The sequence below is a fragment of the Phascolarctos cinereus genome, unplaced genomic scaffold, assembly GCF_003287225.1.
Source record: "Phascolarctos cinereus isolate Bilbo 61053 unplaced genomic scaffold, phaCin_HiC Scaffold_2;HRSCAF=192, whole genome shotgun sequence".
Taxonomy (NCBI): Eukaryota; Metazoa; Chordata; class Mammalia; order Diprotodontia; family Phascolarctidae; genus Phascolarctos; species Phascolarctos cinereus.
This window is the reverse complement of record NW_027555625.1, coordinates 382,213,234-382,238,189: the sequence shown is the minus strand read 5'-3', so window position 1 is coordinate 382,238,189 and position 24,956 is coordinate 382,213,234. Positions and strand designations below refer to the sequence as shown.

The following is a 24,956-nucleotide window of genomic DNA, read 5'->3' as shown; positions in this document are numbered from 1 at the left end:
TATGTGTATGTATGTGCATATAAATATGTATATATGTGTATATAAATATGTATATATGTGCGTGTATGTGTATATAAATATGTATATATGTGCATGTGTGTATAAATATGTATATATGTGTGTATGTGTGTATAAATATGTATATGTATGTATAAGTATGTATATGCGTGTATAAATATGTATACATGTGTGTATGTGTATATAAATATGTGTGTGTGTGTGTGTGTGTGTGTATACACACACATATATATACGTATATCGTTGTATTGGATTTAGCTCGGTGTTCTAGCCTGTGGATATCTTTTTGAATCTTGATTCTGTCATCCAATGTTATTAGTTAGCCCACTTAGCATTGCGCCACCTGAAATTTTGATAAGTGTGCCATCTATGCCTTTATCCAGGTCATTGACAGAGACAGTAAACAGTACAGGGTCAAAGGCAGATTCTCGGGGTTTCTACCAGAACCCTCTTCCTGAGCTGACAGTGAAGCCCTTGATGGCCGCTCTTCTAGCGTGGTCTTTCCCAGAACCACAGACTCTGACCACAAGAATCTGCTCCACAACATCTTGAAGAAATGATCGTGCAGGAATCTCCTGCCTCCTCAAGCAACCGATTGCTCATCCAATTGGCTTTTGCTGTGTGGCTAGTTAGACAAACTTCTTTTTTTATTAATTTATTTATTTTTAACATTCATTTTTTAAAAAAAATATTGAGCTCCAAATTCTCTTCCTCTCTCCTGCCCCTCCCCCAGCTGTTGAAAAGGCAAGCAATAGGATATCAACTATATGTTCAAAGTCATGCAAAACATATTCCATATTAGCCATATTGCAAAGAAAAACAAATAAGCCAACCCAACAACAACAGGAAAAAGCAAGAATGAAAGTGAAAAGTGAAGAAAGCATGCTTCAGCCTGCACTCAGAATTCACCAGTTCTCTGTCTGAAGGTGCAGTTAGCCCTTCCATATCATAGGGGTTGTGGCACAGCACGCCCGTGATCTGGAAAATCCCCACACAATTTTTGGCCCTCCTTTTGTACCAGAGGAGAAGTCTTGATATTCTTTTTCTCTTATAGGGTGCACTTCATTTTTTTTTGTACTTATTACAGTACTTTATTGTAAGATTTGGATTAAATATTTGGTCATAGGCTCTGTGTCATCTGCCGGTCTTCCCATGTCATCTACGGCTTCTGCAAAACTTCCCATTTGATTTTTTATGCCGACCTACAATATGTGGAAATTGCCATGGTGAAAGGCATGATGTGGAAGGGATAATTGTAGATAGCGTTTTTCTTCATGAGTCCTTTGGAATTGTTTTGAATCGTTGTGTTGATCAGAGTAGCTAGATCTTTCACAGTTGATCATCATTCTAACATTGCTGCTACTGTGTACAATGTTCTGGTTCTGCTCACTTCACTTTGTGTTAGTTCATATAGGTCTTCCCAGGTTATTCTGCAACCATCCTGCTTGTCATTTCTTATAGCCCAATAGTATTCCGTCACAATTCGTTCATTTTATTCCATTCCAACTTGCTCAGCCATTCCCCATCAATGGTCATCCCTCAGTTTCCAATTCTTTGCCACCATAAAGAAGAGCTGCTACAAACATTTTGTTCATATAGGTCCTTTTCCTTTTTCTTTGGTTTCTTTGGTATACAGACATAGTAGTGGTATTGCTGGGTCAAAGGGTATTAGGCCAAACTCTATAGGCTACCCATATGAACATGGGAATTTAATTCTTTTTTTCTGAGCCTTGGTTCCCTCCTCTATAAAAAGAAGTTGACTTAGATAATCTCCAAGTCTCCTTAAAGCTCTAAAGCCTATGATTCAGCTAGCATTTCTGCACAAGATTCCTTCCTTCATGGGATAGTGGACAATTTGGAATGTCTCCAGCTCCTTATGCTCCCCTTGCCTTGAGTTTAGCGGGCCCTTTCCTGGGGGTATTGACTTAGTCGAAGGGTTCCTCATCCTTCTAAATCACCAGGTAGGAAGTGCTCATCCCTCTGCCAGAAGTTGCACTCTGGTCTGGAGAGTCAAGAACCCTCAAAGACAGACAACCCTGTCCTGCGTACACCCACATGTCCGTTTCAAGGACAGTTCCACCCAAGAGGCTGAGTCATCAGACTCTTAGCCACCAGGGTGGACAGGGGACAAGCAGAGAAGGAAGAGAGAAGAGCAGAAGTCAGCAGGCAGGGAGAGAAGGAGGGTGGAGAGGAGAGGGAGAAGACAGCTGAACGGCCAGATGCCTCAGCCAAGCTCTACTGGTTTGGGTGAGGAGGTCGCCTGGGTAGAAAGCAGCTCTAAGAAGTAGAGAACGGAAGTCGGATTACAGATGAATTCACAGGATCCCAGAATTCTAGAGTGGGAGAGGACCTCGGGGGCCATCTAATTACCTTTAGTAATCTTCTAGTGAGAATCGACATTTTCCATTGGCCCTCTATTCCCCATGCTCCTATCCAAAGAGCGTACAAAGTCCTGACTTCCCAAATACACCAAGGCAGCTGTTACTGTTGTTGTTGCTCGTCCTTCACTCTCCAAGAGTGCCAAGGACATCATGAGGGTGATGTCATGACTTTTGAGTGAGTTGGATGTGAGTGGGGCAGAGCTACAGAAAGGAAGAGCAAAGCAGGCTGGCAGGTGAGGGGAGTGGGAGGGGACAGAACTAGTCTATGTGGTGGTGGTTGTTTTTTAGTCATTTTCAGTCCTGTCTGACTCTTTTGGGGTTTTCTTGGCAAAGATACTGGAGTAGTTTGCCATTTCCCTTCTCCAGATCATTTTACTGCTGAGGAAACTGAGGCAGGCAGAGGTTAAGTGACTTGTCTAGAATGAAACACCTAGGAAGTATCTGAGGCCAGATTTGAACTCAGGTCTTCCTGACTCCAGGTCCAACACTCTATCCGCTGTGCCACCTAGCTGCCTCATGACACGTGGGTATTGCAGTGTGAAGAGTTTGCAGGTAAAGGGCCAGGGTTCAAATCCTTGCTCTTTCCCTGACTACCTGTGTGACCTTTGACAAATCACTCAACCTTGGGGGCAACTAGGTGGTGCAGTGCTCTATCCACCGGCCCTGGATTCAGGAGGACCTGAGTTCAAATCCGGCCTCAGACACATAACACTTACTAGCTGTGAGACCTTGGGCAAGTCACTTAACCCCATTGCCTAGCCAAAAAAAAAAGAAAGGCTCCAAACCACTCAACCTCTCTGAGCCTCATTTTCTTTTAAATGAGAGGGTTGAACTAGATGATTTTGAAGATTTCCTTCTGCCTCTATATCTACAATCTTAAAAAAAAAAATTTGGAAGTACTCCATATGGTTTCTACCCCATGGTCATGCTGCTTCTACCTCACCTCCCAGGTCCAGCTTCTCCCATTTGCAGAGCAGCTATAGTCTCACTTAAATTTCTTCACTTATAAAGTGGGGTTCATGATCCACGAAAAGGCTAAGTCATTGCACTGTCAGTTCAGAATGTGGCCTTAGCTGCTTTTCCATTATGGTTCCACTTGGCCTAGCTAGATTGCTTTTCCCTGGGTGTGTTTTGCTTCCCTCCAGTGCCCCCAACTGGGGGAGAAAACAACCTGGGACCCTAATCTTTCTTGATCAAGTGTTGATCATATAAATGTTCCATTTGAAGAGAAGATAGTGAGACCCCTGCCATCTAGGAAGAGGAAAAATGATGTTCATGGAAAAACACAGGATTTGGACTCGGACGACCTTGCTTTGAATCCTGGCTCTGTCATTCACTACCTGTCTTACCATAGACAAGTCACTTCACCGTTCCTCATTTTTAAAATAAAAGGATCAGGCTAGTTGGTCCCTGCCAGCTCTCTATGAACCTATGATTTCCTTCAGCCTGGAAAAAAGTTCTTAGAGATGAGTGGTATCTTTCAAGTGAACACTCCCTAGAGGCAGGTTCCTGTTCCACATAATAGTAGTAGTAGTAGTTGTTGTAGTAGTAGTAGTAGTAAGAAGAGGAGGAGGAGGAGGAGGAGAAGGAGGAAGAGGAGGAGTTGTAGTAGTAGTAGCAGTAGTAGCACCAGCAGCTAGTATTTATATGGCACTTTACACCTGTCATCTCATTTGATTCTCACAACAATCTATGAGACAGAAGTCATTATTATTAATCCCCATTTTATAGATGTGGAAACTAAGGCTGAAAAGGATTAAGCAAATTGCCTAGAGCTACGCAGTGAGGAAGTTTCTCAGATACGATTTGAACTCAGATCATCCTAACTCAAGTCCAACACACTACCCCCTGCTCTACCTAGGTGCCCCAGAAAATAGAAGGAAGACATGTATTGTCCTATTAGAATTGTCTAACAATGGAGCTCACTGGAGACGTTTAAGCAGAGCAGAGCGTCCACTTGTTGGAAATGTTGTTGAAAGTTGGACTAGATGCCCTTGGAGGCCTTTTCAGCTCTGAGGTTGTCTAGTTCCCTGAAGATGTTTTCTTCCTCCTTTTTCTTCTCTTTCCCCCATGTGTGCGCATATGTGCATACGCGAGTGCCTGCGTGCACACACACACACACACCAATCCTAGCTCCCCACCACAGGGGCTGACTCAGCACCAGCTGTGGGGAAGGCAGAGAAAGGAGAAGTAGGGAGAAAAAGCTGTCAGAGGCCAGCTTCCAGAGAGGTCACTGAGTGCCACCACTGCCAGATAAACAGCTAACCCACCCAGAATGTCCCCAGTCTTCCTCCTCAGTGCCAGTGGCCTATAATTATATTTTAAAAATTATAATCTTTTCCTCTTAAGTCTGCACAACCAGGAGCCCTTCATTCCTATAAAGGTAGCAAAAAGAAGAAAGGTTCATTTGAAGAGAAGATAGTGAGACCCCTGCCATCTAGGAAGAGGAAAAATGATGTTCATGGAAAAACACAGGATTTGGACTCGGACGACCTTGCTTTGAATCCTGGCTCTGTCATTCACTACCTGTCTTACCATAGACAAGTCACTTCACCGTTCCTCATTTTTAAAATAAAAGGATCAGGCTAGTTGGTCCCTGCCAGCTCTCTATGAACCTATGATTTCCTTCAGCCTGGAAAAAAGTTCTTAGAGATGAGTGGTATCTTTCAAGTGAACACTCCCTAGAGGCAGGTTCCTGTTCCACATAATAGTAGTAGTAGTAAGTAGTAAGTTATTTCCTGACTCCAGGTCCAACACTCTATCCGCTGTGCCACCTAGCTGCCTCATGACACGTGGGTATTGCAGTGTGAAGAGTTTGCAGGTAAAGGGCCAGGGTTCAAATCCTTGCTCTTTCCCTGACTACCTGTGTGACCTTTGACAAATCACTCAACCTTGGGGGCAACTAGGTGGTGCAGTGCTCTATCCACCGGCCCTGGATTCAGGAGGACCTGAGTTCAAATCCGGCCTCAGACACATAACAGTAGTTGTTGTAGTAGTAGTAGTAAGTAGTAAGTTATTTCTTTATTTTTTTTAAGGCAATTGGGGTTAAGTGACTTGCCCAGGGTCACACAGCTAGTAAGTGTCAAGTGCGTGGTCTGAGGCCGGATTTGAACTCAGGTCCTCCTGACTTCAGGGCCGGTGCTCTATCCACTGTGCCACCTAGCTGCCCCTCCTTTTTATTTCTAAAATGATAAGTTGCAGAGGACTGCATCAGTAGAGGGACTTTCTTCATCTGGGAGTTCTCTATACCAGTGAATCGCAGGTCCAGCCCCTATTTCTATAATTTCCCATGGCAGAAGAATGGTCACTGTAGCTGTTTAACGATGCTGTCATCTCACTCTCCAGTGCTCAGCTCTATGTTCCACTACTTATCTATTGGCTTACTGATGTCCACATTATCTTCATGCCTCCAAACCTTCTCTCCCTCTTTTTGTTTTTGCCATCCCAGAAACCCAAGTACCAAGTGCACTGGAAGATCATTGAGGCCTGCGAAGGGAACAACTACATCTTCATTGATCCTACACAGCTGCCCTATAATGAGAAATGGGAGTTCCCTCGAAATAACCTGCAGTTTGGTGAGACAGGCTGGTGCCAATCTGGGGCATAGAGTCAGGAGGGTGGTTTGGCCCCATGAGCTAGTAAAGGAGAAAGTCTAGTTGTCCTGACCTTCAGCACAGGACGTTCTCCTGGGTACAGATTGATTTGGGGAGAGGTAGGTTCCTGAGGGAAGTGGGACCTAGGGACTCCCACCTCCCCTCGCTGGAAAATAGATACACACACACACACACACACACACACACACACACACACACACACGATCCCCAACTATTGTCACCTGTTGATATCCTTAGGTGTGCTCCAACTATTACAAACAGACTGCCCAGAGAAGAAGTACACAGTAAGGATAGTCTGATGGAGTCACACAGTAGGATTATGGGATATACTATAACTGTGTCCACCTTAAAGTAGGCTTTGCACTTTGACATATAGCATGTATGCTGAAAGTATAAAAAAAAAATAAAGTGACTCACCCAATCTAAGACTGTTTGGACAGAGCACTGCCCTAGGAAGGAGTCAGTAGACTTAGGGTCATATCCCATGTACAACATCAACTCTTTGTGCGGCCTTGGGCAAATCGCTTACATTCTCTGGTTCTCAGTTTCCTCCTCTGTAAAATTGTGGGAAGAGGACTCTATGCTGTCTGAGGGCCTTCCACCTCTAGGAGCTACTTTGAAGAACCACATGTCTCCTGTACTCATTGCCTCCAACCCCAGCCTGTTTGTGCGTCTCTCCCCCTTCCTTCCCCTTCCCTCATCCTACATTGTATTTACTTCCTGCCTTAAGTCTCTGCTCCACTAGTTGAGCTGGCCTCCATAGAGTTGAGTTGGGTGGAGCTCCTCGACTGGGACATTTGCTCTGTTCCCTGCTCATCTCGCCCTCTGTACCCCCATGTATTCTCGCCTCCCCCACCTCTTCCCCACCAGAGCACTGAACCCCTTATTTGGTGGCAGGTAAGACACTGGGAGCGGGAGCCTTTGGGAAGGTAGTGGAAGCCACGGCCTTCGGACTGGGGAAGGAAGATGCTGTCCTCAAGGTGGCTGTGAAGATGCTGAAGTGTAAGCAGGAGCCCAGGGTGAGGGGTGGGCTCTGGGGATTCCGAGGTAAAATGCAAGATCTGGAGGAATTCAGGGCAAGGGGCAGGGAAGCCCAGAGTGAGGGGCAGGGCCTGGGAAACCCAAAGTGAGAAGGAAGGGTGGGGGGAACCCAGGGTGAAGGATGGGGTCTGAGACATTCATCTAACAGGTGAGGTTGGGCCTTTCAAAGCCATCTCAAGAGCTAGGTCTCACCTTTCTCTCCCTAGTGACGAGATTGTGGGAAGGTAGCTCTGACTCTGTCTCCCTTGAGCTTATGTATACAAAGGTCAGCTTGTTATGAACTGCAGATCAAGACACTTGGATTCTCTTCTAGGCTAGCTTTTCGTCTCTTTCCTCTGAGTCTTGACTTTGGGCAGGCCCCTTTGTCTGGAGATCTCCCTCTCAGGGGGCTCGCCCTGGTTTTAGGAGAGGAGTCTGAATTGTGTCTTCAGACTGGAGGAGGCAGGTGGGACCAAGAGCCAGGCCTAGCCTCGGCCTTCGGCGGGTCTTGACATCCTTGCTACAAGCCAATACCACTTTCTCCATCTCACACTGTCATTTCTCAGTGCTTCTCTTGGTGTCTCTGTGTCCCTCTCTGTCTCGCTGTGTCTCTCTCTCCATCCAATGGTATCTCTTTACTCCTCTCTTTCTCTTGAGTATCTATTTCTCCCTGTGTGTGGCTCTCTTCTCGTATCTCTCCCTGCCTGTGTCTTTCCTTCTCTCCCCTTCTCTTGTTCTGCTTTGATCGCTCTTCTCTGTCTTCCAGCCACTGCTCACGCAGATGAGAAGGAGGCCCTCATGTCAGAACTGAAGATCATGAGTCACCTGGGACAGCATGAGAACATTGTCAACCTTCTGGGAGCATGTACCCATGGAGGTGAGATCCGCACTGCACAGAGGGACCAAACAATCTCAGAGACCAGCCAGGGGCTCCTTCTTGGAAAAGCATTCAGTAGGCAGAGATAACAGAGTTCTGGGCTATGGCCCAAACTGAAAATCTTAGAATTATAGAATCACAGGGTGATGTAATATCACAGCTGTAAAGAGGTTGTGATAACCTCACCAAGGGCAGACAGCTAGTTAGAAGCATGGCAGAGACTTAAACCCATTCAGTCCAGCAGTATTTATTTCTTCTGTTCACCATGAGGTCTTTAGTCTCCAGGAGAGTAACCTGTCCCTTAACACATGTGTTCCCCTGGGGAGTTTTGAGCACCAGATTGCCCTCCCTCTTCCCCCAGGGCTGAGTGTGCCTCCTGGTCCCTCCTAATCTAGGCCCAGTCCTGGTCATCACAGAGTATTGTCACCATGGTGACCTGCTCAACTTTCTACGCCGTAAGGCAGAAGACATGTTGGTGCCAACCCTGAGTTCTGAACCTGATGGAGGCCCAGGGTACAGGAACATCCATCTGGAGAAGAAATATGTCCATGGGTAAGGGCACAAGACAGCCTGTGCCCAGCCCAGGCTGGGGAGGCATGGTGTTGAGGTACTTGGGTGAGGCATGAGGAAGAGAGAGAAAGGCAAGGTTATATTGGCTTCTGTTTCCCCATCTGTACTCTAATTCATAGAGCTCACTCTTAATTTTCCATGCCAGTGAAGAAACTCAATCAATCAATTAACAAGCATTTATTAATTGCCAGCTATGTGTCAGGCATTGACTGGGGGTGGGGGCAGGGGAAAGGAGTACAAAGACAAAAAAAAATGAAAAGTCCCTGCCCTAAAAAAGTTTACAGTCTGACAAACATCCCAAACAATGGCTTATCCAAAAGTCTTCTCTCATTGACTTTAGAACGTAGCCTATTCTTTGGGCAGTGAGGGACATTTTGGGGGAAGGGGATCAGAACAGGCCTGGAGCAGGAGTGGCAATGCTGACTGGTTGCTTAGAGTAAGTTTTAGGCTGACTGGGTACGCAACTCCTATTGCTCTCCCCTGGTTGCAGCCTTTCCTTTTACCTAAATCCAAGGTGGGTTGAGTGTAGAACATTTCCCTAGACGGCCATTTCCTTAAAAACCCTGGGGTCCCAGACAATTTGAATGTGGGACAGGTGTTTGGGAGGACTAACAGATAATGACAAGATGAGGGTGGGTTTGGGGGGGGGGGGCTCTTAATGGCCTGAACTGGCAGTCTCAGGCCTCATGGCCCCTACCTGGCTGAGGTAGTGACAGCACCTTCTCTAGCCAGGGCCTGGACACCTACGTGGAGATGAGACCTGTCTCCTCCTCCTCTTCTAGCTCCTTCTCCGAGCAGGGTAAAGAGAGGGCTGGGGTTGGAGTAGGGGGAAACCCTGGGTGACGGGGAGGGGAGGAGCTGAGGAGTTCATTCGAGGGGTACGGGAGGACAAGAAAGAGAATGGGGAGTGGAGAGCAGGGGATATGAAGGGGCAGGGATAGGGAAGCAGGGAGCAGACCTTTCAGCAAGCTACTTTGTACCTAGACCTGGAAAGGGAGGATGGGCGGCTTTTGGAGCTCTGTGACCTGCTGCGCTTCTCCAGCCAAGTGGCCCAAGGCATGGCTTTCCTTGCTTCCAAGAATGTGAGTGTCTAAGGCTTGACCCTCACTGCCTGCCTCCTCCCCACCCCCAAGGGGCCCTTTAGGTATGAGGGACTCACTTTCCCTAAAAGGCTGGGTATGAGGGAGAATGTGGGAGAGGGAAACAGGGAGGCCTACAAAGGGGTGTGTGTGGGGGGTGTGTGTGTGTGATTCTGAGTAGGTGGGTATTGTTTCACTCTTTATACGTGTATTTCCAGCATCTAGCATAGTGCCTGGCATTAATGTTTGTTGAGATAAATGTGCTTGTATGTGTATGCATGTGTATGTACCCACATGTATTCTAGTTAAGTGAGTAAATTTGAGAGCTGAAGTGAGCAAGAAAATAGTTCATGGGTGACTGGGGAAGGAATAGGGCCTGAGGTCTCCTCTCCCATCCGAAGCCCAGTGTCCTGATGGTAATTCTGAGGCCTCAACTTGCAGTGTATTCACCGAGATGTAGCTGCCAGAAATGTGTTGGTGACCAGCAGACGCGTAGCCAAGATTGGGGACTTTGGGCTGGCGAGAGACATCATGAATGACACTAACTATGTGGTCAAAGGCAATGTGAGTAACAGGAAAGGGAGACAGGCCCTCCCTTGGGCCTAGGCCAAAGAGACAGGAAGGCTGGGACTAAGAAGGATGCATGGGGGACTTCCCCACCCCCAGGCTCTGTTGCTCCCTCCGTGATAGACTGGGTGCTCCCTGTGTCTAGGCACGCCTGCCTGTGAAATGGATGGCTCCAGAAAGCATCTTTGACTGCGTCTACACGGTGCAGAGTGATGTCTGGTCATATGGGATTTTGCTCTGGGAAATCTTCTCTTTGGGTATGTACAGTGGCAGTAGTGCTCAGGGCCCCATCTGACAGGCTGGGGAGCCTTCTCTGGGTCTGGGTCTGTCCTGTGAATATTCCTTTCCAGAGGCTAATTGGCTTTAGGGTCGACAGGCCATCATGATTCATTCAGCATTTGTTTGCTGAATTCTAGGCTGGGTTTTGGGAAGGGCAGCAGCAGTATAAAACCCAGCACCTCTCCAACTGCAGATTTCTCCCGCAGTGCCCAAGTGGGAGGCCAGCGTGTGTGGATGTGGAAAGGGGTAAAGGGGTTGAGAAAGGCATGTGGGCCAAAGCAGCTGCCATTATTATCAGAGTCTTGACTTTTGCAGGTTTGAGCCCTTACCCTGGCATCTTGGTGAATAGCAAGTTCTATAAGCTGGTGAAGGAGGGATATCAGATGGCCCAGCCTGACTTCTCTCCCCCAAACATGTGAGTTCAGACTCCAGGAAGGACTTATCTATGATGTTCTCTCAGGGTAACTGCTCAACAGTGACCCAATAGGCCTTGCACCTTCTTCCTGCCTTTAGATATTCACTCATACCAACCTCCTGACATACCTATCCTTCAAGACCAAGTTTAAAAGGGTAACTCCTTTGTGGAGCCTTCCCTAATATCTTTTCCTTTCAGGCTCCCACAATAGCCAGGTGGTTGTGAGGAAAGCACTCTATAAACCTCAATGCAGTACATGGACCCTACTCTTTCTCCTCCTCTTTGATGCCTATTTAGTATAGACCTCCAGTATGGAATTGAAGGGGTCTGAGTTGGGTCTTGAAGGATGGGAAGACAACATTCCTGGTGGGGAGATCGAGAACAGGCATTGAAGAAGGGGGAAAAGGATGAGTGAAATTTTCTTGGCCTTCTCCTGTCCACCAGATACAGCATTATGCAGGCATGCTGGGACCTAGAGCCCACTCGAAGACCCACCTTCCAGCAGATCTGTTGCTTTCTTCAAGAGGAGATGGATGCCACTAGCAGAAAGCAGGTAAGCTGTGGCCCAGGATGAAGGTTTGGCCGAAGTAGTAGCATGAAGAGAAGGGGAGGGAGACAAAAGGGAGAGCAGATTAGGAGAAGGGGTATTCAGAATGCATGCCATCTTGGGGTGGGGGGAGGGACAAGACGGGGAGGAAATTTGGAACTCAAAATCTTGTGGAAGTGAATGTTGAAAACTAAAAATAAATCAAAGTGGTAGCATGGTGGACCTGAACAGGACTAACTCACTCTCCTCTTACATCTTCCTCTTCAGGACTATGCCAACCTGCCCAGTAGTGGCAGCAGTGAGGAGGAAGACAGCGTCAGTGAGCCCCTGGACTGCTGTGACCAAGTGGACAGCAGCCAGCCCCTACTGCAGGCCAACAACTACCAGTTCTGCTAAGCCAGAGAGTCAGCTCCTTTACGGAAGGGTCAACTTGGGGCATGAAGAAACACTCAATGATTTGGTTATTTCACTGAAGGGCTGGGCCCAACTTTGAAGCTCAGGAATATAAATAGGCTAGCTATTTCCCCAGGAATCCAGTTATTTTTGCATGCCAGGGTCAGAGTGGCACATGGTGGCTGTGCTCCTGTCTAGGCCCTTCTCGAGCCACCGGTGCTGTAACAGCCTATTTTACAATCTGTTGCTAAGCATCTCAGCAACTTTATCCTTTTTTTCCTCTCCCTACTTAATGTCTGCCTTTATGGCTAAGAATACCTCTCTCCCCACTCTGTGGAAGACTAAACTTGACCTCAGGAACTGAAAAACTGTTTAATTGTCCAAAGCCCAAACAATATGGGAGAGGCAGCATGGCATGAAGGATAGGCTGCAGAATCTCAAAGACCTGGTTTGAATCTCACCTTCGACATTTACTAGCTATATGGCCCAAGACAAAAGGCCTGCTTCCTCATCTATAAAATGATGGAAGTTGGATTCTATTATCTCTAAGGTGCCTTCCGACTTTAAATCTACAAGCCTATGGAACAGTTACAGACCTGGATAGGCGAAGTGGTAGGGCAGTGAAAGAAGTCACCTTGTCCACAAAGAATCAGCCATTACTAGAAGCCAAGGCCAGTTCTCAGAGAGGCTATACCTCCTATCACCCCCCACTCAGCTCAAAGCTTACATGTAGCATTTCTGTCACAGGTAACTCCAGGGATGCATTTCCTTGGGGAGGCGACACAGCAAATTAATTTTGTGAAAGTTTGTTTTTGTGGATTTTTTTGGTTAGAGTTTCAGTGACTGGACTCCTCGGCTTCCTTCCCTGTTTATGCCCTGCTTTGGGTTATTATGGCATTATAAAGTCCAAGGTTTAATAACATTAGGGCTTACCTTCTTCGGCCCTTTAGGTTATGAGTCATTGCCCTGAGGGCTGGCTAACCTTGGCATTTGGCTGGGCAGGCCCGAAATGTACCTAAAAGCACTAAACTAAGCTGCCTGCTTTTAACTCACAGTCACCTCACAGGATGTCAAGGTCAAGATTAAACTAACACATTAACTCAATCAAGCCTCTCGATTTCTTTCAAATTTAAAAAACAAACAAAAACAGAACAAAGCACCCCGTTTTCCAAAGCTGAAACCTCTCCTTCAGGCACAATGGTGCCTGGCTCTTTCCCCTTGATGTACGTACAGTTCCTTTTTCTAACCTTGACCTTTTATACTGATGTGATGTCCTCTAAGAAATCAAAACAACGGCCACAGCTGCAAAGGATAAAAAACAATGCTAGGTCTTGGGCGCCCCATTGGTACAGATGCCATTTGAGAGGGGACAAAGGTGCTTCCAAGGCTAAATAAGCTAATCTAGAGATGCTGAGATCCCAGGTCTGCTCTCCATGTGGGCATTAACTTCATTCTGTCTCTCTGGGAATGGCTCAGTGAAACCCATCCATATCACTGGTACAGGGCTACTCCCTCACCAACATATACCTCCATGAGCGGCATCCACATCTTCCCCATACAAAGATCACACATATGACTTCTGCTTCACCTCAAAATGGATAATTTATTAAACATTATCATTTGGGAAAAAAAAAATCACCAACTCCTGAAATAAATTAATCAAAAAATGGCAGACGCCCATACCAAAATAGCCTTAGGTGTGCGGACCACTTCTGCCATTCTTACAGTCCAGTCTGTTTCCCCTTCATGGAAGGGATGTTCATCGACACAATACGTGTGCTGCAGCTCCTCTGCCCTTGCCTGCGTCCTCCCCCCATCCTCCGGTCTCATGTCAACCCTAGACAATCAGTGGCTAAGTCCCCATCAGCAGAGTGATATGGGAATGTAGAGGAGGATGTAGCTGGAACAAAGAGGAAGGGGGACTGTCTTCCTAAAAGCTACAGTTGGGAATGATGTAGGCAGACCCAAGAAACAGAAACAGGAGAAGCTGGGTGCTCCTAGGCCAGCTGGTCCCTGACTAATTCATTATCATCTTTCAGTGGAGGACTCTCTGGCTTCCCACTGCTGCTCCCTAAAGCTGCTTCCAGGTTTGGCTTCTATTGTAAGAGAAGACTTAGGCCATGAATAGGACATAGCACCAGAAAGAATAAAGTGCCCAAAGCAGTGGAAGCTGGAAATCACAGCACTGACAAACCTGATCGAACCATGCAAAAGTCCTGCAGGGTCTCTAGACATCCTTTCTCAGAGCCAAAAATGAAAGAAAGAGTGAGAACTTCCTAAAAACAGGGTTATGACATGTCAAGTCTGGGATAGCAAATGCTCAGCCCGGCAGGAAAGGCTACCTCAGTAACAGTCTGTTTCTTGGCCTCCTGTCCTGACCCACTGCTTCCTCCATTATTGTAGATGGGAGCCCAGGTCCCACCACACACACTCTTGGAAAACTGGGTTCCTGAGGGTAGGAGGTGTGGATTGGAGGGGAGCAGAGGCAGTTACAGACTGGCTTTGACATCCTAAGTGCTATTCCATGGCTGGAAGAGGATTCTGGAGCATCTACCACCATCAAATGAAGGTGGGACATAGCTCTAAAAGGAAACAGTCTCTTACAGGGGGGCTTCTCGCCTGCCCTGAGAACAGACGGAAGCACATGGCTCTTTGGTCATCACAAGCAGTCAAAGGCAAATGGCCTCTCTCTCACTGGAAGGCGGAGGGAGGTCACTGCCAGCCACTGGATGTATCTGCCTGGGGGGGGCACCCCCCAATATGGCTTGAAACAGAAGGAGCAGTGCCTTCAGGGATGAGCCTGGCTTACTCAGAAGCCTCCCTCTCCTCCCCCTGAGGATCCAAATCTTCTTCCTCAATCTCAGTCTTGATCTGTGCCACCCCCAAGCGATAGAGAGTATCTCGGATCACCACCTCTCCTGGCTGACAGCTCTGCACAATGTCCTGAATCTGCCGGTTGACAATCTCTCGGCTGGTGAGGAAGTCTACGAGGCGGTTGTAGAGGTAATAATGAGTGGCATTGTCAAAGGTGACAGGTCGCTGGCGAATGTTGCTCGTCTTGCTGTCCGCAATGGCAGTGAGGACAGCTTCATAGGGTTCCAGCTCTCGGCACAGGGAGAGCGAGTGGTGCCTGGAGCTGGGGTCACTGGGGTTGTTTGGGTCTGTTCCAGTGTGGACAATGCGCCGCGTGCTGGTTTTGGTGACTGGGTGCTGGACTGAGTGCTCAGCTACTGTCATATCCACAGTGTAGTGTCGGTCCAAAAGTTCTGGGCAGGACATGTACTGCAAGACACAGAGGGAGAGCCACATTCACAACAGGAAGTGATCAGTTAATTTAGGCCAGGGACCACAATGGAAGAGGGGAAAGTATATATCTGGAGAGACAGATAATCTTCCTCCAAGTGGCACAGGCTGGGCTACATATTTAGTAAAAGCCCAAATCCTGAGGAGGAGTAGATAGTGAGGAAATACCTGGGGGTGGGGGGGTGGGGTGTCTCAGCCTGCTGTAATATGGCTTTAATACTTCAAGGTACTGTGACTTAACTGTTATGGGCATTTCCTCCCTCAATGCTGATCGTAACATCCCCATGCCTTAGAAATAGCCTGCATGAGTTGCCGTAGCCAAAGTAGATTTTGTCAGCTGTCTGCCCTTATTCATCAACTTTTCTGCTGGAATTTGATGTTCTTCTGGCAGAGCTTTTGAGAGGCCAGGGTGCCTGACATATGACGATGATGTGATTGCACCTTACTAGTGAAATAAGGAAAGGCCAAAAGGGGACTGGCAGGAAGTTTAGCATGGAATCGAGAGATCTGACTGACTTGTCCTTCCACCTGAGTCCCTTAGTAAACATTGGCATAAACATCAGCTATGGACTGACTACCATAACACATTCCCAATATCCCATAAAGCGAGTGACAGGTTCTGTTCTTAGCGATCTACTGTCTAAAAGATTCATACTGTAACAGAAAAATAACTAGAATGAAAGCCAATAGACTTTTCTCTTGATATTCATGGTCTGCTGCTAACTGGCTGTGTGATCCTGGCTAAGTTACCTCACTAACCCAAAAGGAATCAGGAGAAATGTGACAAGGTTAAAGGTTGGTAATTAAGTTCAACATGAACAGGTCCCAGGAAAATTTGTTCTTTGTGGCCCAGGGGTATGTACCAAGGTGCCTTAGATGACTCACTGTTGGAGGCTCTGTGGGGCTAGAGAAGCAGCCCTGGTTCCTCCCCCACATCTGGCTGGTCAGTTCTGGGTAGCACAAGTCAGCACACAAAGATACCGGTGTGGCCAGATCCACTACATAGACTGGAGGCCAATGGCGTGAGGAGGTGAGCAGGTCCACATGGTCACGAGCACTTTCCCCTCGAACCAGGTATTTGGATCCACATATCACCTGAGGCCAGTGGACACAAGACGTGGATGAAGGAATGCTTGACCAGAATTAGCTTAAGGAATAGTGCAGTGACTAAGAATATTCCAAAGCACTTGCTGCTTTCCAAGATGTGTAAAATGAATGAATGAATGAATGAATGAATGAATGAATGAATGAATGAATGAATGAATGAATGAATCCCAGTCTGAACAGAGAGGCTTCAAATCAGTGCAAATTCCACATCCACCTTCCTTCCACTCTTCTCTCCCAACTAGTTTCCTCTCCAGGTGAAGCTACTAGATCTGAATGTCCTATGGGCCATCTAGTGGCACCATGAAGCAAATCCCGTTCTTAGCTGTCACACAATGCTGCTTTGTCCCAATTCTGTGCTATTCTAGAAAAGAGCTGGCTTAACATCTCTGCAGAAAGACCAGGAGGTGAATCTCAAAGCCATCTCTGCTACTCCTGCTTACTCAGAAGAGCTAATGACCAAGGAACCAAGTACCTTCCACCCACTAGCGACCCTGATGTTTGCTTACCTGGTGGGGACACACCTTGTAGATTTTGCCCCCTGTAAGGTGGGATGGAGGTTGTCTAGCTCCTCCCCCATTCTGTATAGATTCATAGAGAGCCAACAAGGAGTAACAGAGCTGATCCTGGAGAACAAAAGGAAAGACAACAGAAATCTGGACTTCAGAATCTGGATCCAGGCCTTGTTCAGTGATGCTCCCTTCTGGAGATCTCACGTGAACCTCTCCAGCCCTGGGTGCTGCCAGGTGGGGCTGCACGCGTTGCTTGGACTGTCGTACAAACCATGACGCTCTAGTCTCAACGACACCCCGTGCTAAGTAGCACGAGATAAAAAAGAGACTTAGATCCAGAGATATAAAAGAATCTTGTTGTTTAAAAAAAAGTCATTAAAAATGAAATATTTGTGTGTTGAGGATTTTATATCTGCAAAAACTAACAAGCTATATCATAACCAATTGTTCAGCTGACTTCAATGCCACCACTCAAAGCCTTGGTAAGTCTTCTCGGGGCCACCGCCTTGTAGACAAAGCCCTCAGTATCACCAACGCTGCTCATCAGAATTCTTTCCCACTAGTAAGTCATCAGCAGAAACATTCTGAGGCTGGTTTTCAACGTAAACTACTTTATAAAAACATGAAGAGTTCTAAAGCAGACAGACGAAAGAAGATTCACTCTGTGTTTAGGTTTTAAGTCTAAAAGAATGAAGCTCGTTTCTTTCCCAAATTTTGATGCCTACCTCAGATGGCAATGCCCCAAAGCCTTGATGCTGAAGGAGACCTTTGGCAGTTTCTAGGAAGGCTCTGTGGAAGAGAACTCACATCATCTGGTCACTACAAATAGGTTTGTCAGACACACTGGTGGGCATTTTAAAAGTCTGTGTCTGTGACCTAGTCTGTAGCTCCCTATATATTGTACCCTGTAGTCTCCAAGAGCTCCTCTGTGACTGCTGAGTCATTCCAACACAAATCTAATTGCCCAGGGATGGGACTTCAGACAATTTTAGCTATTCTAAGATTGCTATCAAACCCTTAGGGGTGATAACCAGACATGTTCTAAAAACAAAACAAGGGGCAGCTAGGTGGAGCAGTGGATAGAGCGCCAGCCCTGAAGTCAGGGAGACCTGAGTTCAAATCTGGCCTCAGACCAAACACCTGAAACTTACTAGCTGTGTGACCCTAGGCAAGTCACTCAACCCAATTGCCTAAAATCAAAAACAAAAACAAAAAAAACCTAAAAACAAAACAAAACAAAAACAAAGATTTGCCAAACTCCTAAGCCAGTGATAAATACCTTTCCCCTTCCTCTTTGGAGACCTGATATAGGACTACTGGTTCTCATTGGCATGAAGGAAATTAACCACTTCCAGCTCTTCTAGGAATTCCAAGAACCCTAGAGCTGTATGTCAAGGGGTCCTAACCAGCACATAAGCGGCAAATCTGGGACATTCCTATCCAATGCTGTTGGTATGTGTCTTGTTTAACGCATATAATTTTTCTGGAATTCACAAAGAGACAGGCAACGGGTATATAGTTTGTCTAGATAAGACAGCTGGTAGGGAATGATTATTCTAAACCAAAGTTCTATTCAGGCTACGAAAATGAGATTCTTGTAATGTGAAAGTCTGCATGAGAAGAGTACATTTGTATATCAGTGAGGAAGTGGAGACAGAGGCCAGTTTCACAGATTGGGGAGCAGAGAGAATCTGACTGAAAGGCAGTCAGTCAACAAGCATGTATTAAATGCTTACTATACGCCAGGTAGTGTGCTAAGAACTGATGATCCAAAGAAAAGTAAATATGCAGGGCCTGCACTCAAGAAACCCCCACTCGAATGGGGGACACGACACATAAGCAATTATGCACATATAAGATATATACCCAGTAGACAGAAGGTGATCTCAGACAGCTGTTACCAGTGGGACCGACTGGGAAAGCTCTCTGCAAGAAGGTGGGATCTGAGCTGCGTCTTGAAGGAAGCCAGAAGGCAAAGGTGAGGAAGGAGAACGCAGGTGCCAGTGAATGAAGACGTGGAGTCAGGAGATAACAGTGTTATGTACAGACAACAGCAAGAAAGCTGGGGTTACTGAATCAAAGAATGTGTGGAGGGGAGCTAAAGTTTAAGAAGACTGTGAGAGATACCAAGCAGAAGGCTACTGAAATTGTCTGGGTATGGTATGATGAGAGCCTCTTCCAGAGCAGTAGCTATGTGAATGAGAAAGGAACATATATGGAAGATGCTTTGAAGGTAGAAATGACAAGACTTGTCAATAGAGCGCAAGAGAGAAGTGAAGGATGACACTGAGGTTGCGAGCCTGAGGACCTGGGAGGAGGAAGCTTGAAAGAGGGGAGGGCTTATGGGAAAGATAAGGGTTTGGACATGTTGAATTTGAGCTGTCTATGGGACATCAAGTTTAAGATGTTCAAAAGGCAGGTGAAGATGCAAGAAGATCTTGGGGGAGAGGTGAAGGCTGGATGTAAAGCTCTAGGAATCCTCTGTAGAGAAATGATCATTGAACACATGGAAGCTGAGGACATCATCAAAAGAGAGAGTACAGAGGGAAAAAAGAACTCATGTTAGATGTTTGGGTGACATCCATGATTAATGAACATGACTAGGAACCAGGAGAGCAGTATCATTCAACTCGAGAGAGAAGAGGGTAATGGACAGCGTCACGGGCTACACTGAAGCCACTGCAGAGTTTCTCTTGCGCTTAGGAAAGCTAACCTGGGGTTATTTTCTTTTTGACATTTTTCTTCTCTTTACCTTAGAAGGAATGTCTTTTTTAATCCCTTAGAAAACAGCCCTGGGGGAAAGGATGCCTGGAAAAAGGCAAGGTTCACCCACTGAGGAAAGCATGCTTCACTTTTCTACACAATTAAATTCAGTTAAAATCATTCATTCTGATTGAGGCAAGCATCCAAGCTGCCAAGCGCTATCTCTTTACCCAGCTCACCTTTGTTTCTTCTGCCCCCCAGGGAATACCAGACAGCCCCAAAAGGTGCTGCAGCTGCTCTTTGCTGTAGGAGCCAATCTCTTCCAGCTTCAAAGTGCCCTCCTGAAGTAGCCTCACCAGGGAGCTGCCATTACCTGTAAAAGGACAGGGGCAATGGGGCAGGGGAGGACGGAAGGATGTCTGTCAGCCACAAGCAAAATAAAGAGGCTAGGAACAGGAAGTGTTCTAGGTCCATACAGCAGTTAAAGGAAATGAAGACTCAGAACTTAAGCAGTGGCAAATCATTATGCCATTCTTCTAGAGTTTTATTTTATTTATTAAGGTCTTCAAAACATATTTGCATGACTACATTCCCAGTGAGATGGGACCTACTTCCAGATTGCTAGCCCAAGCTAGGAACCCACATTTGCTGTACCATACTGGTCTATCACATTTCCCGTTTCCAGGTTCTGAAAGACAACAGAAAGCACCCAAGGAAAAAAAGACCATCCAAGTGACTGAATTCTTACTCCATTCAATTTTCCTGGTTATTACCTAGAAAACCACACTCCTCATCAATACTTAGCTGGCAAGACAACTCATACACCTTTGACTTGTATCTCTGAGTCACAAAGCACCTGCAAAGTTGACATCAAAGGCTTCAATGCTCCTACTCAGCTCCTGATGTACCTCTCAGATGCCTCTTCCATATACATTTCTGTTCTCCAACCTCTGCTTTTAAAGCTGAAGAAGTAGGGGAATCCTTGCAGAGACTCCATCAGTAGTCACTACCTTTCTAGAAATACTACGCTATGCTACAGACACAATCCACTTGTGGATCAAAAGCACTTGCTGGGCATTATCACTAGTTTGCCCTAAAGAGATATACCTACAATCTCAACTCAGTTTTCCAAATTATCACAAGCTCCCTACCCCTTTACATGTTTGGTTCTGAGACAGCCTTACCAGGAACTGACTGCACTTCCAAGTTCTTGTCCTTTTCAGTGTTGACAACCACAGGTCCTCTCATCAATGGTGGGAAGAAAGGGGCAATGACGGAGGCATCAAATTTGGTGATAGGGATGCTGGCGGGGAAGGCCATCTGTTCAATCACCTCAGTCTCCATCGTGGACCAGAAATCCTCCACGTTCACCTCACTGGAGCCCAGGAACTCTGGCCAAGTGAACTAAAAGGTAAATTTGAAAACCGTCACTCAATCAGTAGGTGCCTAGTCTCATCAGGGAAGCCACTTAATCACCTGAACTTCAAAACTTAATAATTATGAGGTTCTAAGACTTAGAGCTAGAAGGTACTAACTTATTTTGCAGAAGGGTAAAAAGAATGTTTTTAAAAAGTGAGGTGGAGGGGATAAATATGGTCCTTATTAAAGCAGCAGTTGGTGTCAGCAAAAAGGAAAAGGTAGAGTGAGTAAAGAAGAAGGGTCTCTCCATTTATTGAGAAGGAGATTAAAGGTGCACTATTAGAATTTCTGAACCTAGCACATCTTTGTCTAAGGAAATCAAAAGCAATTTCTGACCAATGGATACTCAGAGTAATGAGAAATTGTGAGTAAGCATAATTAACATGTTCACTGACAAGCAGCCAACAAGAGGCTGAAAGCCAAGAGAAAAGAGAGGTCTACGCTATACGACCCCGAAACAACTATGATATAAGAGTAAAGAAGTAAAAAGCATGAGCACAGCTTACAGTTTACCTTTGCAGTAATACTTAAATCGTACTTCTTTGTTTATACCGTAAATACAGGTCAAATCATTGTAGATAAAAGTTGTTCCACAAATGTCCCTTAAGAAGTTAAATGGCTTCAAAGAGTTGAGGGAGTTAATGAGGGTGGAATGATTCTGTTCTAATGGTCTGAAGAAGCAAAAGAGAAGAGAAGGTAAAAGGAGGAATACACTAGAGTAGAAATGAGAAAGAAGGGGATAGAACTTGCTATTTCTTTTAATTTTGGGTGTGTGAGAAGACTGCTACTGTTGTTATTTGTCCTGATGTCCATGACATCAGGAAGGTGATGCCAAGACTCGCAAGTGAATTGGATTTAAGTGAGGCAGGGCTGTGCAAAGTCACCAGCCTCACTATCTCCTCCAGAGCTGACTTGGCCCCGTGGCAAGATATAGATCAGGATGACTGGAGATGGCCCTGGATGCAGTACACAAACTAAGAGAAAGAGGTCAGGAGAGTTTAGCATTAGATAAATCTCCCTCCTATCTGAAATAAACAAAGGAGAGTTGACCACGAACATGTACACACAGTTTGTTGTAGAAATACATTAAACTCAACGGGATATCTATCAAGTGGAGATCAGAGGGGGTAAGTTAAGAGGGAGAATAACCAAGGGGAGAGAACAATCTCAAGTAAAACAAACTTGCTGATCTTGAAGGGAGGACTAAAGAGGGGCGGGGAGGGAAGAAAAAAACGAAATAGAATCTAAGGGGCAACCTCAGATTGCTCCTCAGACAACTGGGGAATGGCCAAACAAATTGTAGCATAAGAATGTAACAGAATATTATTGAACTGTAAAAACTGAAAGAAACAGTTTCAGAGAATCCTTGGTAGAAAAGTAATAACAGTAACAACCAATCAACAACTACTACTAGGATTTCTGTAGTACCTACTTCGTGCCAAGGTGCTTTACAAACATCACCTTGCTTGATCCTCCCAACCAGCCTGTAAGGCAGGTGCTATTATCGTCCCCATCTTGCAGCTGCGCAAACTGAGGTAAACAAGTCTTCCCGACTCCAGGTCTGGCGCTGACATCCACTGCGCCACTTAGCTACCCAAAGCTGACCATACAGATTAACACAGAGTGACACGAGCAGAACCAGAACAATTTATACAAGAATATGATGTTGCAATAAAAAGTGAAAACAAATGAACCAACAAAAAACCCACCCAACTCTGAAAGACTTAAGGACTCTGACCCTTGAAAGCAATATCCAACCAAAATTCGAGAAGATCTATGACAAAGCATTTCAATCACTTCTAGACAGAGATGTTCCAGACACAAAGAACATGAAGAGACATATAATTCTGGACATGGCCACCATGAGGATTTGCTCTGACTATACTTACTTGTTACAAGGGTTCTCCCCCTTTCTTTCTCTTATTTAATTAGGCAGGGGGAAAGAGGGAGAGAGGTTGAATTACCAAAGGGGGAAAAAAAAAGGGTCACTGAAACATTTTTTAAATGCATGTAACAGTAAGAAAGCTCAGAAATGTAGGACAGTTCTGAAAGTAACATATAGAATATTTTCCACAATTTTTATACTACATATTTTTAGAAAGTAAGCACTATAGGCAGCTAGGTGGCACAGTGGATAAAGCTCAGGCCTTGGAGTCAGGAGGACTTGGGTTCAAATCCAGCCTCAGACACTTGACACTTACTAGCTGTGTGACCCCTGGGCAAGTCACTTAACCCCAACTGCCTCACCAAAAAAAAAAAAAGTAAGCACTATGAAATAGAACTACACAGCTTCATACAGAATCCTCTTTCTGTTTTCTTCTGTATGTATGAAAATCCTTTTTAGTGTTTAAGTTCAGGAAAAAAATTTTTTTTAAAAGACAAATTCTGTTTTTAGATATGTTTAAGTTGGGCATTCAATGCACAATGAGTGCTCAAAAAGTACTACCCTCTCCAGATCAGAACTGTACAGTGTGTTCCAAGGGTTATTAATTTGACTCCATTTCCATCTGTTCTTTCCTACCAATCAGTTCTGCTGAAGAGCAGGTTTAGGAACAGGCCTGTCGGCAAGCTCTTTCTCTTGTCTTGGAGCAGACAGGTAGCCCAGCCAGGGCAAGTCCTTTGAGCAGTGATAAGGGCCCCTGAAGGCTCCCACTGGAGCACTGCAGGGAAGAACACCAAGAGCTCCATGTCAGATCAGGTGAGCATCTTGCGAGGAACACATTACCTCCACATTTTTCAAAGCCAAAACATTCTCTTCATTCCTCTGGGCCATTTCTACTTTTGGGGCTACCCCACAAACACCACAGATCATGTCATTGTAGTCTCGGACAGTGAGGCATTCAAATGCCCAGTAGCCGCTGCATAGCAACTCCTGGAGCTGGCTCAGTTCTTCAGGACCCAGTGTTTTCTCTGGAACAAGAACAAAATTACAATGAATTTCATGCAATTATTAGATGTCTTCCAGGGCAGTAAGTGAGAATCAGCTCTGACCTTTAGGAACAAGAATTATTTTCTGGGAAGTAGGCATAACGACCTGAAAATAAAGTCAGTCCTGAAAGGCAGTCTTCTTCCCATTGAACCCTAATGGAAATTAGTCTTCTAAGATTCAGGAAGCCTGGGCTTCACTTTGACTTCAAGGGCTAACTCTAATCCGATAAGGAACACCAAAACAAGGATGGGTAGAGATATGGACCAATTTTAGTTTCTTTAAAGGGGAACACAAAGGAATACAAGGAGAATAGTTCCCAAATGCTTAGGAGTACAGCTTCTAGATTATTAATCCCTTGACCCAAAGCTCCACGAAACCTGAGGCGAGGAGTCTTAGCAGACATTCTGCTCTTTAGATGACTCCAACACAACACACAATGACTCAGGTTAGTAAGGTAATGCTAAAGGATGATGATGAAAGCTCTTCAAAGTCCAGGGTGTCAACCCTAAGCAACAGAGAGAATGCTGCACAGGGGCGCTAGCCTCAGCTCGGCAGCTAACTCATGATATAACCATGGACTGGTCACTTGCTCCTTCTGGAATTCAGTTATGTCACAGGGATGTGGAGATTTTCAAAACTGTCCAACCTGCAAGAAAAAAACCCACTGAGGCAGAGCTCTGAGTCAATGGCACTGTATTACAGGGTCCACGGCCCCTTCTAATGAAGTGGACCTCAGATCTTCCTCATGATCTGAGATGCCCCCTTCCTCCACCGCCTTAGCTTTATAGTGCTTGATACCTGGACAATACAAGCGGAGCAGACCAGAAATATATTCTTATTCGTGGACAGACCTTGCCCATGACCCTCTAGGAGGGTTTACACAAAATAGAGAATCATATTGGTTGACAAATGGGCTAGTAGGCAGACCTTAAGAGACCTATTGTGACTTTTCAAGAGGTCCTACCAAGCCAATGAGCACATCCATGGGCTGGTAGAAAGTCAGGCCACAGGAGTTTTTTTTGTTTCATTTTGTTTTTTAGGTAATTGGGGTTAAGTGACTTGCCCAGGGTCACCGAGCTAGTAAGTGTCAAGTGGCTGGTCTGAGGTCAGATTTGAACTCAGGTCCTCCTGACTCCAGGGCCGGTGCTCTATCCACTGCGCCACCGAATTGCCCCAAGACAGGCCACAGGACAGCGACCAGGGTCACTCATTGGCTATGTGCTCAT

General features: G+C 45.8%; 2 protein-coding genes across 4 annotated transcripts in view; one reads left to right on the top strand and one right to left on the bottom strand.

Moving 5' to 3' along the window:
- Positions 1 to 12,864, top strand: part of CSF1R (colony stimulating factor 1 receptor) — a 43,165-nt gene extending 30,301 nt beyond the window's left edge. The window contains exons 11-21 of the mRNA XM_020964276.2: positions 5,848 to 5,974; positions 6,911 to 7,015; positions 7,800 to 7,910; positions 8,306 to 8,462; positions 9,209 to 9,279; positions 9,465 to 9,562; positions 10,001 to 10,123; positions 10,272 to 10,383; positions 10,721 to 10,820; positions 11,265 to 11,373; positions 11,635 to 12,864. Coding sequence (XP_020819935.1) covers positions 5,848 to 5,974; positions 6,911 to 7,015; positions 7,800 to 7,910; positions 8,306 to 8,462; positions 9,209 to 9,279; positions 9,465 to 9,562; positions 10,001 to 10,123; positions 10,272 to 10,383; positions 10,721 to 10,820; positions 11,265 to 11,373; positions 11,635 to 11,763 — 1,242 coding nt within the window. The 3' untranslated portion in view covers positions 11,764 to 12,864. The remainder of the gene's footprint in view (positions 1 to 5,847; positions 5,975 to 6,910; positions 7,016 to 7,799; positions 7,911 to 8,305; positions 8,463 to 9,208; positions 9,280 to 9,464; positions 9,563 to 10,000; positions 10,124 to 10,271; positions 10,384 to 10,720; positions 10,821 to 11,264; positions 11,374 to 11,634) is intronic.
- Positions 12,865 to 13,343: 479 nt separating this feature from the next.
- The window catches only part of HMGXB3 (HMG-box containing 3), a 60,946-nt gene continuing 49,333 nt past the window's right edge, over positions 13,344 to 24,956 (bottom strand). For 2 of the 3 annotated variants that reach the window (XM_020964271.2, XM_020964272.2), the window contains exons 15-20: positions 23,527 to 23,711; positions 20,567 to 20,786; positions 19,622 to 19,755; positions 16,677 to 16,793; positions 15,949 to 16,158; positions 13,344 to 15,042 (exon numbers count right to left, since the gene is read on the bottom strand). In XM_020964271.2, coding sequence (XP_020819930.1) covers positions 14,566 to 15,042; positions 15,949 to 16,158; positions 16,677 to 16,793; positions 19,622 to 19,755; positions 20,567 to 20,786; positions 23,527 to 23,711 — 1,343 coding nt within the window. In that variant the 3' untranslated portion in view covers positions 13,344 to 14,565. Of the gene's footprint in view, positions 15,043 to 15,926; positions 16,159 to 16,676; positions 16,794 to 19,621; positions 19,756 to 20,566; positions 20,787 to 23,526; positions 23,712 to 24,956 lie in introns of all 3 variants that reach the window. The other variant, XM_020964273.2, reaches the window with a different exon arrangement.